Below are 20037 nucleotides of genomic sequence, written 5' to 3'. Positions count from 1 at the left end.
TCTTCCCATGATCTAGGAATTTAGGGGTTAACTCAGTAGGGGGCTTTCCTGCCCCATCTCCAGCAGATGGTGAGTGACGACTGTATTCATTAATTGGTCCTCAGCCCTTACAGATCATTAAATGTTTGGAATCTAACTCTCTTGGCAAAAAGGAAGAACACAAGCGAAGATATTTACTGATTAGATCCCACGATTTTTTTCTCTTCCCTTCCCTTTACAAAATGCCCCATTCATCTTAGCTGAAAGAAAGAAAAAAACACATCTTCTTGATAGATCAGCCAACATCAATTTTTAATGCCACAAACAATTACCTAGCCAGTTCTTTTCTCATCGCCCAAGAGCTGAAGGCACCAGAGCCTTGTGCTTCTCAGGAAGACATGTGCCGAAGATGGCAGGAACAGATGGTCTTGCTACAGATCGGTTCTTCTCCAAGCTCACTCTCCACTTGGCATGAGAAAGACAAGGCCCACAAAATTCATGGCTGCTACAAAGCTTTTTGTCAGTGTGAGGTTCGGTGAGGAAGATGACGGGAAGGGACACAGAGACACAATGGCTAAGCAAGGACTGCCAAGCTCTTGTTTTAAAGTAGAGGGTGCTATTCCCCCGCCCACCCCCACAGTAAAGTCATTTTTTTCCTGAGATTTGGGTATGGAAGGGAGCACTGGTCTCCAAAGTGATGCATGCTAAGGTAAATGAATGCATTTGCATGTGATTTTGTTTTTGCTTTTTAATTGGAAGATTCAGGCTCCTGAGGAGAGAAAGCAAAGCAGCCCCCTGAGAAATGGCTGGAGGAGAAATACAGAAATAGCCACATTGTGTTTCAAAAGGTGCATCCTCCAGAGGAACAAAGGATGATTCTTCTTTGTGAACATCAGAGCACTGAGAGGAAATAAAAGGTACACATTTGGAAAGAAAGCATCAAACCAGAGGCAAGAGAGCTAAAGGCCCCAGGTCTCACTCTTTGTCTAGGTTTGTTTATGAAGATATTATTATGTTGTGAAGATGTGATTATATTAAGGCTCATCATTCCTGGCACACCCTTTGGAAATGGCGATCTTCGATTCTGACCTCTAACCGATGCATGGCGGCAGGCAGCTGGCTTGGGAATGGAAGGTGAGGAGGATGAAGGTAGACAGCAGAGCTGGGAGGGGTGGGGGATGGGTGGTTCACAGCCCATTGGTCCCTCTCACTTTTCTTGAGGGGTGACCTTGAGCTACAATTCCTAGTGGAAGGCACGTATCTGAGGCAAATGGCCATCTCGTTCTGTGGAGTGCAGGCTTTTCTTTTCCCTTTTGGTCATAATAGAGTTGGAACTCATAGCGTGTAGGTACTAGGTCAGAACTTTGCCACTTGAGCTGCAATCCGTCATTTTGCTTTTAGCAGTTTTTCAAGGAGTGTTGCATGATTTAGCCTGGGAGGCATCAGACTGTGATCCTCCTGTTTTGGCCTTCCAAATAGCTGGGATTATAGTCACTTGGATTTGCCATTTTTCTTTACTTTAACATGGAAGTGTTCTGTTTTATTATAATCTTGTGATTTTGGAGATGCTGGGGATCCAACCCAAGGCCTTACAGGTGCAAGTGATATCTTGGTCACTTGAACTCCCTGATCTCTTCACTATAGCTCCTTGCTCTTAACTTCCGGTGCCTCATCTGCTTTGTGAGACATTCACCAAAGGAGTTTGTTACCTCTTCTTTTTGCAGTACTGAAGTGTGAATGGAGGGCTCATGTTTGCAAGTGTTCTATCAGTTGAGATACCCGCCCCCTACCCTTCCCTTTTGTTTCTACCTTTTCAAAACAGGTTCAGGCTAACTTTGCCCAGGCTGGTCTCAAATGCATGAATCAAGAGTAGCAGATATTACAAGTATGTACTACCATACCAGTCTCAGACATGTTTTGGCCAGCTCCACCCAAACCCTTCCATGCAACAAAACATGCTGAGAAAAATCACTGCCAGAGAAGAGTTTTTCTCCACTCTACAATTTCATTCTCAAGTGTTCAATATGAATGCTAACACTGCCTGAAAGACTGCAGAGTTCATGGACGAGAAGACAGAAATCATGTTAACACCACCATATTTTCTATTTAGAAATGATCTGCCTCCTTCATTGGGTCTCCTGATGATTTCCAGAAACAGACTGACATATAGAGCTGAGACCCAGAAAGGAAGGCATTGCAAAGAGAGTCCCTACATCTTGAGTTCGCCTAATAAAAAACAATGCTCTCAATCCTGAATGCACCTAATAAGATACTTGACAGTGAAAATCTGCCACACAGCCAGGAACTCTTCAGAATCTTTGCCACTTGGTAGTCAGGGAATGACTGGAAAGCAGCGGATCTGCTCAAATCGTTCAAGGCAGTCAGCTTAAGTGGCAATGCCACTCATCTGTGTGACAATGGCCGTGATGAGACCCAGAAGCATGGAGGGCCCCACCCCTTGTCTCCGCCCTCCTCACGCTGTCACCCGGCACTGTTGGTTGAATCCTGCCAACCAGCATTTATAAGCCAAGGTGATCTATCCTGTTGATGGGGGGGGGGGGGAGAATTAACTCTCAAGGAAATATGCCCACAAATCACGTAACTGACTATTTACCAACTTCGACACTAGCTTCTTATTGCAGCATACATAATTTCAGGGCAATTTTCAGAAAGCCACCTTCCTTTCCCACATGTATCCATCAACAGGTAAAGGCCTGCTCCGCGAGTGTGATTTCCAGCGGCAGGCAGCATGTCCCCCGCGTCCTACTCACTCATCCCGAAGGCTCCCTTACAGTATCGCCACACAATCCATCAAGAAACACATCTGTTATTTATGAGAAATTTAGCCTTCTTTGTATTCTCTCGCCACATCCTTTTTGCTGTCTTTCTTGTTCTGAGTGTGTTGCTTCTTTCTCACTGTCATCTTTGGGAAGACGAGAGCAATTGTTCAGTAGAGCAATTGGAAATGCTCCTCATGCATGAATAGCCGAGTACTTACTGGAGACACTGTAAGAGGATGCAGCGTCTGGCTTAGAGCGCTGCGGAGTGATGGCCAGGGCACCACAGGCAAAATGAGACAGTCTGAGGAACCCCTTCCTCTCCCCCAGGTTTCCCTCATCCCACTTCCCAGCAAGACAGAGATTTCTCCCTGGGTTCCACCATCAGGCTGATGGGAACTTGTAAGATTTAGCAATAAACACACACATACACATCCACCTCGCAGAAGCCACTTTCATCTTTCACAATGGGAAATTAGCTGTACAGCTGTACACTATCAGCCAGAACCTGTTTCCAGGAACAGGAAATACATTGATGATGAACGTGGATGGTGGGGGGTGGGTAGGGGATGGATATGCAGGGGAAATTTTGTTCATTTAAATGTGCTTTTATTTGTTCATTTTTTGAGGTGTGGGAGTGGGGAAGAGTTCGCTTTTCTTCAGCTATAGATATTTTTTTCAGAGCAGATATTTGTAGATATACAAAATACTAGGAAGAAAGGTAACTTAACCAGGGAGAAATATCCCATTGAGAAGTCGGGGGTGGGCCTAGAGGCTCTTGGGTAGAGTAACCAGAGGAATGGACTCTTTCAGATAAAGGCCACACTGAGGACACAGATGCTGCTCTTTAAACAGCTTTGGCTGTATCCATTACAGATCTGGCTGGCTTAAGCAATGGGTATAGATAGGTTGACATCGCTTGGAGTTTTATGCTACTTGGCGCTGAAAGTGGAGGGAGGGTGGAAAATAATTGGCGTGACCAAATATATTGCTCTACAAAAGAAAACAGGAGGTGGAGTGGTACTCGGCTTTCCATTGCTATGACGAAATACCTGGGGCAAGAAGAGGAAAGATCGATAGCTTGCAGTGTTAGTTCCTGACCTGCCCAGGTGCTTTTGGACCTATGGTGTGAATGATTATCATGGGAGTCTGAGTGCCTGGAGGAGGAAGATGCACATGCAGACAGAGGGAGGGCTCTAAGGGAGAGGGAAAATGGAGAGGAAGAGAGAAGAAGGTAGGAAGGTGCTAGAGACAAAATACATCCTTCAAGGGCCCCTCCTCACAGGGCCAACTTCTAATACCTTGAACTGCTACACTTCTCATATCTCCCAATAGTCCATTAAGATATGCAGGGGCTGGGAAGGTGGCTCAGAGGTAGAGTGCTTGCCTTGCATGCATGGGGCCCTGGGTTTGATTCCTCAATACCATGTAAGCAAAAAGAAAAAACCCGGAAGTGGCACTGTGGCTCCAGTGGTAGAGCGCTAGCCTTGAGCTGAAGAGCTGAGAGATAGAGCCCAGGCCCAGAGTTCAGGCCCCATGACCAGACCCCCCCCCAAAAAAAAAAAGATATGCAGTCACCCATGGCATTAATCCGTCTCTGAACCCAGAGCCTTAATCATCCAGACATCTTCCATAGGCCCCAGCTCTGAACATTGCTCTACTGGGGACCAAGCCTTTTGACTAGGATACTTTAAGATACGAGCCGTAACAAATGGATCTGGAAGAGGTGAGGCCGGGGTGGGCGGGGGGGGGGGGGAGGAGAGAAAGGGAAAAGCATCATTCTCTCCTCTCTTTTGCCCATGCAGGTGACCTTGAAGCTCCTTCTTTTGCTCTTGCACCAGAGTTCTATTTATCATCGGCAGATTGGGCTATCCCATTTGCAGGGGCACTGAGAACAAGTTGGAGGTCAATGGAACTCCCTCCCCAAGCCACCTAACTTTCCTATGCCTTTGGCATCATTTTTAAGATCCTAGAACTCTTCATCCCTGAGACGTCCTAAGGGTGGGTTCTATGTACTTTGCTGAATTCTAGACTATTTCTTGGGCTTTCCAGGAATGGAATAGAGCAGTTATCTATCAAATAGCTCAGCTTAATGAACCATAAAAGTGTTGATAAAAAATGCTTGGCTTAAGTCTCACTGAGTAGGCAACTATACCAATTGTCTAAGAATTAGGAGGGACTGGAGCTATATCTTATTGGTACAGAACTTCCCCTGGGCTCAATGTCTGGCTCATTGTGCAAGAGCACGATGAGAATTTGGAATATAACAGACTTCCCAGAGCATCAGAATTATTAACTGGCACCCAGTGTGTTGAGAGGAGCGTGTAGCTAACTGGGGGCATGCTCTGGGGAAAGATTCTGGGACTCCAATACCTCTTCTTCCATTCTCTCTCTCTCTCTCTCTCTCTCTCTCTCTGCTTTGTGATGATCATGACACATGAGCAGTTTCTTCCATCCTGTGATGTTTGCTATACTGTTCTTCCCCAAAGGTATGCATCCTCAGAATGATGAGCTAAGAACTCCAAAATGGTGGCTCAGGTGAACCTGTCCACTCTGAAGTTGATGCGTCCACTTATTTTGCTAGTAATGGTGACCATGATTTAACATGATGATATTAAGTGCTTTCCTTGATAATTAGTGGCAAGGGAAAATCTTATTTGGGGCCTTGTGATGGGGTACCACTTAATAAAACCATCTCCCGGTTGTATAAAAACACTTCATACCTAAGAACTATCTTTGCTTTCTTTCTTTTTTATTGCCAATCCTGAGGCTTGAACTCAGGTCCTGGGCTCTGTCCCTGATCCTTTGTATATTCAAGGCTAATGCTCTACCATTTGATCTACAGCACCACTTCTGGCCTTTTCTGTTATGTGGTACTAAGGAAACAAACATGGGGCTTCATGCATGCTAGGCAAGCACTCTACCACTGAGTCACATTCCCAGTCCAGAACTATCTTTTAATGATAACATAATTAGGTCATTTTAGAATTTTTGCCTTCCTAAGGCAAAAAAAGAGGCAGATTTGCATTGGCAATGACTGGAAGGGGTCCCTGCTGGAAGAGTTGAGCGCTCTCTAGATCATTCATCTTATTTCTGTTATCATGTATATTTTGCCTGAACCTAAAATACAAATTGTAATGAAATTTAGCATCTTTCCTACAAAACACAGAGTATATTAATAAATGTGAAGGGACTTGTTTGGATGGCTATAACACAAACAAGAATTTATTGGGGTTCAGACATCTTTAATGTACATGTTTGTGGGACCATATTGATGATTGTAAATACAATTAATCTTCCAGATGTTTGTAGAAATAACACAGCTCTATGCCACAGATTACTAGACAACATGCTGACAAAACATTCTTCCATACCCAGCATGGTTTAGAATGTGCACAGATGAATGTTTCCAAATAAAAGCATCTTCCTCTTGCAAGCTGCATTTATTGACCCTTTATTTAAAAAAAGTATTATTACTTACTCCTGGATGTTTGGGGTTATTAACTCTATTGATCTAGTAGTGTTCATTTTTGGAAACCAATTTCCTCAGACTAGAATAAAAAGTAAAGTATATAACTCAGAACAAATTAGTGGAACTAAGTTGGCATATGCCGTAAGTCTAGTTTAGTTTAGGTGGATAAAATGGAATGAATTAGGTATATGTTGAAGAAAGTGGACTTAGGCAGGAATCAGGCAGGAGGGAGTGGTGGAGTTTGTGGTAAGTAGAGTTAGACACCTGCCTGCTTACTACTGCTACTACTACCACTACCACCACTACTACTACTACTACAACTACTACTACTACCACCACCAACCCTGGTTGCATGATATTAATGGGATTATTATTGCTACATCTGACCTTTCAAAGAGAGGTTAAAAAATACATGTAATTTACCAATTTTTAAAAATAATAGCAAGCCATTGATTGTCCAAGCATTCCTGTTATTGTCAGATGAGGGTCTTTCCTCTTCATTTGGCTGACAAATAAGTAGGAGATGCTGTTAGTGATTAGTAAATATCGTTTGTAAAGTTCAGATCGAGATGGTGACAAATGGAAGTGACTCTTGTATAGCTCGTGTCAGGTCAAATGCTGTCTTTCTGGAGAGTCCTTCTTTGCTTATGTCCAGTGAGTTAATAACTGGAGAGAGAGTCATGATTAGCTACTAAATCTATCTGACTTTGAATCCCTTTTTGCTTTGGCTTTTCCTGTAAGGTAGCATGAAGAATATAGAAAGGAGGTAGCAGATGCAACTGGCTTTAGTCATTTGATTATGAGTTCACTTCAACAAAAGCCCAAGTACCTAGCAACTCTTCCATTTGATCCCTGAAAAGCAGTAATTCTACTCCATGCTCTCAAATAACCACTGATATGTTTCTAAAAATACAAAAAGCACTTGGGACCAAACTAAATCCAATTATTTTATCCCCCCTTTTTTCTCCTTTTCTCCTGACCTGCTTTATCATTCAAAGGCCCTAACAGCCTATCTTTGCAATTGGAAGAACCTAAGAGATGACCTAAAATACAGAAGAAGCTTTGTGACAAATCAAGTTCTTAAATAGATTAACTGAGTTACATATGGCACTGAATGGGACCCAATTCTGGATATGTCTTCTCATCCATCCATCCAACAGATCTTGAGATACCACAGCAAAAAGGACACATTTCCTGCCACTATATTATCTGTGTAATCCAACTGTTGATGTGCTCATCCACCAAACATTTGATCAACTCTTTCTGCTGTAGGTTAAGCAATATACTAAGGGCTGAGGTATAATGAAAAGGAATCCTTGCTAGGCGCCAGTGGCTCACGCCTGTCACCTTAGCTACTCACGGAGGCTGAGATCTGAGGATCCCAGTTCAAAGCCAGCCTAGGCAAGAAAGTCCCTGAGACTCATCTCCAATAAACCAAACCAGAAGTGGTGCTGTGGTTCGAGTGGTAGAACGCTACCCTTGGGCTGAAGAACTGAGGGACAGCACCCAGGCCCAGAGTTCAAGCCCCACGACCAACAAAAAAAAATAAGAAAAAGGAAAACAATCCCAGCAGCACTATAATGGACCTTTTAAATGGTTTTCAACATGCAATGAAGTAAAGACATGCTGCTGTAACATTTTATATATACATATATATGTGTGTATGTATACACACACATATATGCTACTGTTCCTGGTGTGGTGTATATATTTCATGTAAACAGTAACTATAGGAAGCAGTTCTGGCTTACAGCTAGAAAGGACAGACTCAGAGCCATTCAATCAGCTCATCTTCAAAGATTGCTGACCTAATGATTCAAAACAAAGCTATAAATTAGATGCAAAAGAGCTGTTGATTATGATAGGCAACAAGGTGATTTCATAAAGGAACTTTCAGACTGAAGCTGAAGAAGTATGGGATTTTGACAATTTAGTAATCTTTCCTTCTTCCCACCAATGCTTTGAGGAAAGCTCCTTCTCCATAGCTCATCTACTCCATTGGAAATGAGGGTGTGATTAGACTTCAAAAACATTTTTTCTGTTGCAATTATGATACAATAGACTGATTAGTAGTTTTATAGGCAAGTACATGTAAGTGTTGATTGGGGCATATATAATTTTACTGCTGATTTGGGAAATGAACTATTGTTATGTCTTTAAATGTCTGTGACAGTCAAAATTCCAATCAGCATGGAAGATTCAATATTTAACAAAATGACAACTTTTGAAATTAATATTTAATCACCTGAGTTTAGTGAAATGTAAAAAAAGTCTGCCTAGTAAAGGGGGTTTTAGTTTACTTTTGCATCATGAGTACACTACAAAGCCTTTTGTTTTACATTTTTGATGATTACAGTGGATGAGATTTTAAGTGGAAAGTATCTTGCATAAATTGTCTTAATTTACTGATAACTAAACCATCCATGGAATATTAGAAATGGTTTTCAGTAAAGGATTTACTAGGGGGCAAACAATCTCAGGTAGAGTAGTTTTCCTTTCCAAGATCTGACCTCTTTTCCTTGTAACAACCACAGTACACTCAGGACAACTCCCTTAAGCTTTCAAGAATAGAATCACTTCTTAAGAGTGTGATGTCCTGGATTGGCCAGCAGACACCCAATGGCTCGTCCTCATTGGATAAGCTTATCTGGGTGCATCTCCCATCACTATGGCCCCACTGATTGGCTTACATTAAATTGGTTGCCACCTTGAGACTTGCAGAGCATTCAGGATAAAGCTCAGAGCTAAACAGGAAAGTAGGATACTCCATTCCCAGAAGAAGGAAGAGTAGCTGATGATTCAAATAATGTCAATCATTAAAGAGACAGCAGGGGAGCTGGTGTCATTGGCTCATAACTATAACCTGAACAACTGGGAGATCTTAGAACAGGAGAATCATGGCTTGAGACTAGACTGGGCAGAGGTGTTTTCAAAATCCCTTCACAACACATAGCTGGGTGCAGCGTCATGTACCAGTTATCCCAAGCTCTTTGGGAGGCTGGATCAGGACAGCCCTGGAAGAGGAAGTCAACCAGACTCCATTTCCGTGGAGGTGAGCTGGGTATGCGCAGCATGGAGTCAAGCATGTTGCATGGATAGTAAGTAAGACCCTGGCCTTGTGCAAACAGGTTTGGAGGCATGGCTCAGCAGTATAGCACCCACCTAACAAGCACAAGTTCCTGAGTTTAAAAGAAGGGCCCTTTTGGTACCTCTTGGTCCATAAAACAAAGACTAAAACATGGATTCTACTTCCAAAGAGCTTTTCATTTCTAACTTTTATAGGACAGGAAGCAGAGAGAGACAGAGAGAGATAGGTAGGTAGATAGAGAGAGAGAAAGACAGAGACAGAGACAGAGAAAGAGAGAGACAGAGAGAGATAGAGAGAGACAGAGAGAGATAGAGAGAGACAGAGAAAGAGAGAGACAGACAGACAGAGAGACAGTACGAACAAGCACCATTCATTTATGGCAGATCACAGTGCCAGTCTTGCTCTGGAGTATGAGATGGAATCTTGTGAACTTCATTGTTGCCTGAGCTGGTCTCTCAAATTGAGATCCCTAGGTCTCTACTTCTCCCTTAGCTAGGATTACTGGCTTTATCCATGATTTCCAGCTATGAAATCTCTTGACAGTACAATAGAAATCTAAGAAATTAAAACAGGGTTATATCTTTAAGGGCTACAACTGGGAGAGGAAAAAATTATATATATATATACATATAGTTTTATATGTTACACATGTTACATATAATATATATGTATATTTGCTAATTCTATCTTCTGCAGAATTTCTTCTTTAAGCAGAAATTATCTTGATACCAGGACAGCAGTCACTTCTCAGGCCACAGACGTGCCAATGCTGGCAGTAAGGGTATAGGAGATACGCTCTAGCTGATGGCACCTTACGTAGCACCCACACCCCAGAGCATCACCTGCAGACAAGGCGGAAGAACGGTGTGATGTACCACACTGGGATTCTGAGAAGCTAAAACTTTCTGGCTCAGAAACTCATTTGCAATTACTGACCTCAGAGAGAGCACTCCTGCAAATTTCATTTGCTAGAGAAGATGGAACTGGGAATTGGAAAAGTACCCCTGAGTCTTTGTAAATATGGGCAAGTATATCTGTTACTCGAAATGCTTTGTTGTGTTCCACTGATGAGAAGAAAAACCAACCTACAAAGTGGTATTTGTCTAAATTCCACTCTCACAAATACATATTTTTTAATAAACAGAATCACAGAGTTATATCCAAAGGCACAACGTGGGTAGACTGACTGCAACTGCAACTTTGGGAAGAAGATTTGGGGTCACAGCTCTGAGTCCACGTGGGGTGGGAGTGGGGAAGGGAGGCATCCTGTGGGAACCACTCCTACCTTCTCTTAGCTCATCCCCATCCAACAAGACCCACATTCAAGGAAAAATGTCCACAGGGGACCTCCTCTCAAAACGACTTTTCACCACTCTAGTTGAATTTACCCAACTGACCACCCCCTGAGAGCTGTCTCTATTCACACCTGTCCTCCATTTTCCTGTCCACATTCAATACCACGCAAATACTTCTGGCTTCCCCCTGAGATTCAGGCTGGCAGTCTGTCCCTCCCTGCCTACCACACAGCGCTCAGCTGAGCAGAATGGAACTGCTTAGCTCTGCATCCAGCCCATGCCTCTCCCCTAGCTTCCAGAGACGCATAGCATCTGGGTTAACCCAACTCTCTAGGCAAATGAAACCCACTATTGTGGATAGGTTACACTGGAAGCGACGCTATCATAGTCTATAAAGTTTCCAAGGCCTCAGGTTATCTGCCTTTCTGTTTTTCTTCCCATTTATTGGCTAAAAAGTTAGTTGTTGTTGTTGTTGTTTAATTGCAGGTCAAAACTACTCTTGCCCGAGTTTCTGGTTTAAATCCATTTCCTTCGGCACTCATATATTTCAGAAATCCCACCACTGTAAAAATCCCAATGAAGCATTGTCTTGGCGTGCTCCTGGTCCCAGCAGCCTTTCTCACCCGGGGCTACCAGCACCTGCACAGTCCCTCAGGTGTGTACTTCCACCTCTGGTGCAGTCTCCCCTCTGCAGTCACCTCATGGTTCATGGGGTGTCATCAGCATCACCCTGAGGGGACTCAGAAAAGCCAACTGCCAAGTCTGCGTTAGCCCAGACCTCCCAAATCAAACTCCAAGTACGGGGCTTCATTGTCTAGGTGTTAGAAGCTTCCAGATGATTCAAAGGCACCTTGAAGTTGGTGAATGACTTCACAGTTTTACCTTATTTTGGTTGGCCTGACAACTACAGTAGATTCTTGATTGGTCTTTCAGTTCCTGCTCCTACCCCCTTCCAAATCTTTATCTTTCCAGCGTTTCATGCTGGGTGCCAGTGGCTCACACCTCTAAGTTTAGCTACTCCTGAGGCTAAGATCTGAGGATTGCAGTTCAAAGCCAGTCTGGGCAGAGAAGTTCCATAAGATTCTTATGTCCAATGAACCACCAAAAAAAGCTAGAAGTGGAGCTGTGGTTCAAGCCTTGAACAAAAGAAGCTCAGGGACTGTATCAAGGCCCTGAGTTCAAACGTCAGGACTGAAATATACATACAAAAAAAGTATAAAAATAATTTTCATTCCTAAATTTGATGCAGTCAAACCTGTAATTATTATTTAGAAATCAAAGTGTTTACCATGGCAGAAAGGGCAAGGGAGAGGGAGGGAAGGAAGGAATTTGACCAGGATGCATTGTATACAAGTTTGGAGTATCAAGATTAAACCCTTTCATATGCTAATAACCCTGTATATATGCTAATAAAATGTAAAAATAGTCCCCCCCCAACCCTAACAATAAGAACTCCTTAAATGGCCAGTTGAATTCAATATCCAAAAGGAATAAAATATCAACTACACAAAGAAAAATAGAATCAGTTTAAAGGACAGATCATAAAATGATCTGAGATTCTCAGATGATCACAGATTGTATCAGAGGCTGTCAAGTGACAGGTGGGAATCCTGCATACATTCAAAACTCACCCATACCAGAAATGATACCTGTGCCAGCGCTTATGATACAGGACACTAACACGTCACTTAATTTCATCTCCTTGGGTTTATAATAATATCTATGACTTTAGACATGCCATATACCTTGACCTGGTGCCTCTAATCTTGGTTAACCCATCTGGATAACACACAGGGGCCCATTTGTGGTTAGCCAATCAGCTAAGCTCTTCCTACTGTCTCTCCCTGCTTCCCTCCCTCCCTTCCTTCCCTCCCCTTCTCCCTCTCTCCCTCCCTTCCTCCCTTCCTTCTTTCTTTCTTTTATTCCTTTGTTTTCTTTCTTTCTGTCCTTCTTTTTCCTTCCTTCATTCCTTCCTTCATTCCTTCATTCGTTCGTTTGTTCCTTCCTTCCTTCCTTCCTACCTTCCTTCCCTCCTTCCTTCCTTTCTCTCCCTCTATTCTTTCCTTCTCTTCCTCCCTCCTTTCTTTCCTTGCTTCCTTTTTGTCCCTTTCCATACCTCCTTCCTTTTCTGCATTCTGTCTTTAAGTTTTTGAGGGTCTTTTCTATTGGAACCTAGGCTGGGTTCAAATGTGCAATTCTCCTTCCTTGGCCCCCAGAGGACTGGGATTATAGGCATCTCTAAGACCACACATGTCTTCATTCTGCTTTTGATCATTCCAGCTAAGATTTGCCTTTTGGGTTTTATGTTTGCTTGGCTTTTATTTTCTTTTTGCACACAGTGGAGCTGTGCCTTGGATACAGGATAAGTTCAGGTGGTCCTTTTCTCTTGGTCCCTTAGTGTTCATGTTAGCCATAGATGGCACTTAGTGTCCGGCTCCAGCCATTCTGGGTTACCTGTTATAATCCTTTGCACTCAGTCTTGGTGTCAGTTCAGTTGGGATGACTAAACTCAGGAGAGGAAGGGCTGACCAAGCCAGGCAGGGGCACTGTATAAAGGCAATGAGCAGCCTGAGGTAGCTTACCACTACTTGTGTCCATCATCTCCTTTTTGTAGACACTGTGAACCAAACCCCCACTCCTTACTCTGAGATATGGGTTGGTTCTGTTTTTTACTGCTAAGAAACCTTACTCTCAACAATTGCCTAAAGTACAGACTCATGAAGGCTAATCATAATTTCCAACTTTGGTAAAGACATGAAAAAAACCCCCCACAACCTTTGCTGAGATAGGGACTATCATGGACAACTTATATATCAAAAAGTGCCTAGAGATTAAGCCACTGCACCTGCATAGAAGTTTCTGGATGAGAGTAACATGTGAGCAAGTAAACAAACTCTCTTCCTAATGTACACAAGTCTTATGCAATCCATTCAAGACCCTACAGGATAAGAAGGCTTGAATAAGGTGTTAATACTCATTTCTCCATTTAACTATGATTGAGTGGGACATGAGCTGGGGTAATGGTTATAGAAGGCCCAATTTGGCACTTAGGAGGCTAATGTTTGCTATGAAACGAACTAAGCATAGGAAAAGAAAACAAATGTCATCATGAAAGGAAAGAAAGGGGAAGGGAAGAGAGGCAGGAAGGGGAAAGGAAAGGAGAAAGAAAACTCTAAGAAACAATCATGTAAGAGTAGAAGCAGATAACCTGCTGTCCATGGAGAGGAATCTCAGATTTAATGCCACAACACCCATGGCGACACCTGTAACGCACACACTCAGTGCTCAGTTCCTGTCGTCGCCATCATCACTGCTACCTGCTTACTGGCGATACGTTGCAAGCTCGCGTGTGTGTCCCCATGAGCACGAATGAGAATCACAGATCTCATGCAGCAGGCAGGGAAGAAGAGAAACGGGCAGACTCACGTTCAGCTGTAACTCGTCCGTCCACTGCCCGATCAGACGATAACCAGGGTTGGTGGTGTTGGTTGTCTGGTACTGAAAGATGTCATAGCGCCCAGGCGCGTCTCCATTCTTGTTGAACATCACCGGGGTGCCAGCACTTCCTGCAGGTGACCAGGAAGGAGAGATGTCATTGTGGAGCCAGAGTTCCTCCATCTCCTAGGCTAGGGGTGAGCCGGGAGAGCTGGGAAGGGACAGGGTGGAGACTTTTCACCAAGGAAGAAAGGAATTATTTTGGTTTCAGCGTTTCCCAGCTTTCAGTGCATGTCATTGTGTTTGTGGGGCTGGGGTGAGGTAGAATATTGTGGTGGAAGGGTGAGACAGAGGGAGACCATTTACCCCACAGTGGCCAGGAAGGCAAAGAAGATAGAATTCCTGCACTAGTGGGTTGTTGTCGTTGTTTTTTCTCTTCTGTTCCTAGTGGAACCCCAGCTTTCGGGTGGTGTGCCGCCCTCAGAGATGACGCCAGAGGAACGCCACAGATCAGCACAGCTGAGAAGCACATGTGCTTCTCAACACTATCAGAGGACAGCCAAGGTGAACCCGTTAATCAGAGACAACCTCATTGTTTCCACGATTCCCTCCACATGGTCTCCATCATTTGTGGGCAGGTCACCAGTAAGAGCTGCCAGTGCTAATGATATAAAGCAGAAAGGTAGTCCGTCTTCTCCTATAGTTCAATGTCTCGATATTCCTTAGCATTTTATTCTGGAAATGTCCCCTTCAGGGGAACAAAAACTACACACATAATTTTCTTTTTGGAGACAACATTAAATTTTCACAGTTCTGCTGATGAGAATGGCAATAATGATGACGAGGGTGGTTTTATTGTTTTAGTTTCTGCCCAACTATAAACTGTGGCAACTAAAGAACCATTTTTCAAAACTATGAAATTATTTTTAAAGGGTATGTAATTAAAAATAACCAAGCAAATAAGCAAAAAAATTTAAAAAAAGGTTTATCTAGATGTGTATTTCTCTGATGATTATGTTTAGAAGTCTTTTGGGCTGATTATTTCTACATTGCTTTATAGGGTAGTCAGTGTAAAATGCTTATCAGTGTCAGAAAGATGCTCAATAAACACTTTTATTTCTTAATCCTTCTTGTAATGTCCATCTTAAAGTGTAACCCAATTATTTTGATACAATTAAGCATCAAAGTTAATGTTAAAGATAACTACATTTACAGAGTACATATATATACACAAATATATGTATATATATAAAATACATATATAAATGTTTTGATTAGAAGAAAGAACAATTACCAAATCATACACAAAGACCAGAAGCCATCTGTGTGCCTTAGTCTGAGCAACAGTGACAAAAGAATCATAGAATAGTCTGGGAAGTGCAGGTGAATGGGAGGTGGAAGGAGCCACAGGTGTATCTACTGCACAGGTGACAAAGCATACAGAGGTCCACGTGTCCCAGTCGCTCAAGCACTGAGACAACAATAATGCTTAGCCATGGGTTTGGAATCTTCTAGAATGGGTGTAAATACCAGGTTACCAGCTAACTTAGCAAGTTACTCAGCCTCATTCTATGACCTGCCACTCATCACTACCTTTCTGAGAGGGCTGGAGTTACGATTGCTTGGAATGGAGTGTATGATAGGTACAGTTCTGCACTTCTTGCTTCGTGAATGCTTAATTAGATTGTAATGACTCTTACATTTGAGCTGAACAAAAGGGCTATGATAAAAGGTTGTTGTTTGTTAGTTGGTTAATGTTTACCCAGGCAGTGTACAAGCCTTCAGTCATCTGATCTCACATCTTGGTCAGTCCACCAATCTCGTATCTAATGCAGATTTGCCCATTGGTAGAAAGACTGTGTTTTTCAACACGGAGCCCACAGCTCATGTTGGGAGTGGGAGTTAATCACCTGGGAATGCTATGTTGGGTCTATGGCTAGACCTGCATGTGGCCAAAGTCACCGTTTCATTTTCTCCATGTTAATGAGAGACTACATCCCCATGGACCCCGAAAGCACCCACGCCATCACCACAGAGGTCTTAAGCCCTCTGTGTGGGTGAATCAGTACATACCTTCTCAGTGCATGGAGAAAACAAACAGCAACAAAAGCGACATGGATAGCAACAGAAAGCTTCCAGGACTGGCTTTCTGCTGTTAGCAAACTTTCTGAGTCTACGAAAGGAAATGTGGACTCCGCAGGTCATTAGCAAGAAACAGGAATCCTGATCGTGAGCAGGGAGGACATTAATATTCAGTGACTTTTCTTCTCCTACACGTTGCATACTGGAATTCGTGTTGTGCTTTGCTATGAATTCTATGGCTTCTATTCATTAAGTAACGATTCAAACTTTTCATAATCTTTGAGAGAAGAGGAAAAAGTATTCTTGGAGGCCTGGGGCTCCAAAAGATCTCTCTCACCCGCACGAGCTAAATATTCATCAGAATAGACCCATCACACAATCTCTCTCCTTTCTTACAGGCTTTGGGAGAGAAATGATTCTTGTCATGCCCTTTCCATTCTCATTAAAGTTCATGATAAAAAATATGAAAGATGTAGAGCTGAATACTTTATTTAAGTGATGAGTTCTCATAGCTTATTGTATGGCTTTGACCTCAATGGATCTGTATTGCAACTGGCTTATTATTTCCAGGTTTTTGTTTCCTCCCCTACAACTCCCTTTTTAAGAGCATCCCTGCAATTCTTGAAAAGGAGAAAGGAAGCCTTGTGTTCGATAAAATCTATGTCCAAAAAAATTTTTTTAAAAAAAGATCAAGGCCAAAAATTGTAAAAAAAAAAAAAAAGTAGAGAAACAGGAGAGGATTTCCCCAAGAGACTTACAAAAGGTATTATTAAGAGCAGAATGTAGACGTATTAAGATAGAAAAGATGGGGACACTTGGTTATTTGGTAGCCGGAGCAGGGGATGGGCAGCACGTAAGTCTGCAATCTCTCCCAGATGGGAAGATGGGAATGAAAGAGCTTTCCTTCTAAACACAGAAGGCTTGGGACGTAGATTGCTCTGATGACAGAAATCGGCAGCTTGTCTGACATAGCATGCACAGCATCTAGACTTGCAGCATCCATACGTGTTCAACAAGATTCCTAAATCTCAGTGCTGTAACAAGAAGGACGGGATGCTCACAGTTTGGTTGGGCAGCGGAGGAGAGAGCCTCTCTGGTGCTACCACATGAGCCCCATCAGCCAGGAGGACACATGGCTGAGTTGCTTGGGGTTTTCAGGAAGATTCTTGGCTGGGGCCTGGGACCCCTGCCTTTTATGCTTTAGTAACTGAATAACATCACTTCCAAAGGAGTCCTAGGTTCACATAGACTTAGAAGGAGGGAGCCTGGAAGTCACCTCTCTAAGATGGAAAGCTGACATTCTCTCTTGCAGAGGGAACTGGGAGCTGCTCTGTCCTGGCAACATAAGCCTCCCCTCCATTTCTTTTCTGGAAATCAGTAGATCTAGGTATGGGAACACTTTTACATAAAACACATTCCATTGTACTTATTTTAGATCTTAGCCAAGACACTGAATCTGATCAAGTTACATTTGGAAGTGTTGCCATCTGGCCAGACGAGCTAAAAGAGAGATAAGTAGAGCCAATTTAGGCTAGAGATTTTTCGCATTCATTTGAGATGCAGGAAAAGGTGGCCTGCGACTGATGGAGAGTAAATGGGCCATTTCCCCGCTCCATTCATAAGAGGTAGTTAAATACTTGGTGACGTTGTGGTAATGCTTTTAGGACTTTCTATTATCATTTCTTAAATTGATGCTTCAAGTCAATGTGAAGGTCAGAGTTATTAAATTGTATTCTACTGATGTGGAGAAAGCTCCTAGAACTAAATGGAATTTCTTACTAATGTAACTGAGGACTACAATCAAGCTTATTGAGACAAAGAAAAAAAAAGAATCAGAAATCATCCTAAAACATGCGAAAGGAGGACTAACTTCTTACAGTGAACAGGAGAGAGGCCTGAGTTACACATCTTTCTCTGACATTTGTAAGTAGTGAGGCCTAGGGCAAATTTTATTTCTATTTCCTCTTCTTTCTGTAAAATGAGGAAACAGAATGACTTTTGCAGGTCTTTTATTATGCTCTAAGCTTTATCCACTTATGGAATCCTCTGACTAAATGGGGAAAACATTCTTGGTTGTATAAAATTTGAGTCCTACCATTGATGAGTGCTGAAACACCCCAGGAACCAAAGGTCTCCCCACTAAAGAAAAAGAGTCCTCAGAGAAAGCCGATGTGGACTACCAAGCAGGACGTCCAAGAGAGAATGGCTGACTGGGCCTGTGTGCCTCACAGGAGTTCTGATCTAACTAAGCACGGCCCTCAGTACTGAGGAGAAGAGTCTTCCTCCCTGTCACTTAAAGATGAATGTTTAGGAAGGAGGGGAAGGAGGGTGGAGAAAAGAAGAGGGAACAGCCAGGGATGGGAGATGAAAATGACAGAAGTCCTTATACACACACACACACACACACACATACACACACACACACACACACACACCAACATAATCAAACTCAGTAAAACCTATTGCAAAGGAGGGGGAAGGAGAGGGTATTAAGAAAGAGGAAAATGGAGTGATTCGATCAGAGAACAGTACATGCAGTTATATACAAATATCACAAAGGAACGCCTTTGTACAATTAAATTTGTGGTAATAAAAAGTGATGCAAATTGAAGACGCCAGACTCATAAAAAATAGAGTAACAGGAAAGGATCTTCTTGTCTTCTTACCTTCTACCCAAGCTGTATGGCTCAGGACAAGGTGTTTGTTCATTTCTCTGTGGCTTAGTTTCCCTAGCTCTAGAAATGGGAGAAAATCATAATGTGCAGGGCACCATGATGTTCTAAAGATTCAGTAAGTATTGGCATATAGTGATCATGTCATATATGTGTATATATCAGCCCTGTGCCTGCTCTAAAGCTCAGAACCTCTGTCTCCTTATTTATGGACAAGACAGTCTACTGAGACTATGTGAGTTAAGATCTCACTGAACAACCAAGAGTAGCTTTGAATTCAGTACATAGACATGGCTGGCCTTAAGCCTGCCTTTTACCAGGTCTCAGCCTCTCGATGGCTAGAATGACAGGTGTACTTTGCTCGTTCCTAGCAATGAGACAACCCCTGAACCACCAGCGGTCTATAATTATGGTGTGCAAGAAGAAATCAGGAGAGAATTGTCAGGATCATTCTTACCCCAAATACGTAAGGATGGTCACACATCTCTGGAGGATGGAACACAACCACCAGAATGACAAAGCGTATATAACTTAGTGAAAATTTGGGCTTAAAAGAAGTGGATGCCTATTTGCTTCTAGAAAAACTGGCTTGACGTATTAACAGATTCTCTAAGACCAAAAAGAAATGGACTCCAAATAGTCTGACTTAACACTGTCAGTTTGTCCACAGAGCGCAAGACGTTGGGAGACTCACCATTGAAGTTCACGTTGCGGATATACTTCAACAGCTTCTTACCCCCGGCGTGCTCCATCTCCGGGCACAAGCCCCGATAATCAGCACAGAGGTCCTTGTTCATGTGGTGAAGGGCGTGGGCCATGGCGTACACGGCGTCGATCACGAACTGAACTTTCCCCTCCTGCTCATAGTTGGAATCTTTGCCAATTCTCTCCTGCCCTGCACACGAAAAACCAGAAACACACACACATACACACATAGACAGATTGGTGTTTGAGGAGAAGGCCTGAATCCCCACCTCCTTTCAATCATGCATAAAGAAAAGCGAGCCTCTGGGAAGATGAGCTCACAAGCTGCAGGGCTTTAGGATGTTTCTCCTGTGAAAGTGTTTTGTTTGTAGTGTTTTAGTTTGGAGCACATGGCAGGAACCCTTCTGACTAGATATGCACTGAAAAATGTCCTTCCCAAGACCACAGCGACAGCTTTTGTAGTAACTCCAAACATTGCTTTTCTGTAGGATCTGGGTATTTGGGTGGGTGGGTGGGGGTGGTCTGGACCTTG

General features: G+C 42.9%; 1 protein-coding gene across 1 annotated transcript in view; it reads right to left on the bottom strand.

Moving 5' to 3' along the window:
- Grm7 (glutamate metabotropic receptor 7) overlaps positions 1–20037 on the bottom strand; it is a 567359-nt gene that overhangs the window by 147380 nt on the left and 399942 nt on the right. The window contains exons 6-7 of the mRNA XM_042680057.1: positions 19495–19695; positions 14038–14177 (exon numbers count right to left, since the gene is read on the bottom strand). Coding sequence (XP_042535991.1) covers positions 14038–14177; positions 19495–19695 — 341 coding nt within the window. The remainder of the gene's footprint in view (positions 1–14037; positions 14178–19494; positions 19696–20037) is intronic.

This window comes from Dipodomys spectabilis, unplaced genomic scaffold (genome assembly GCF_019054845.1).
Source record: "Dipodomys spectabilis isolate Male_0828 unplaced genomic scaffold, ASM1905484v1 ptg000054l, whole genome shotgun sequence".
NCBI lineage: Eukaryota > Metazoa > Chordata > Mammalia > Rodentia > Heteromyidae > Dipodomys > Dipodomys spectabilis.
This window is presented reverse-complemented; position numbering and strand designations above follow the sequence as displayed.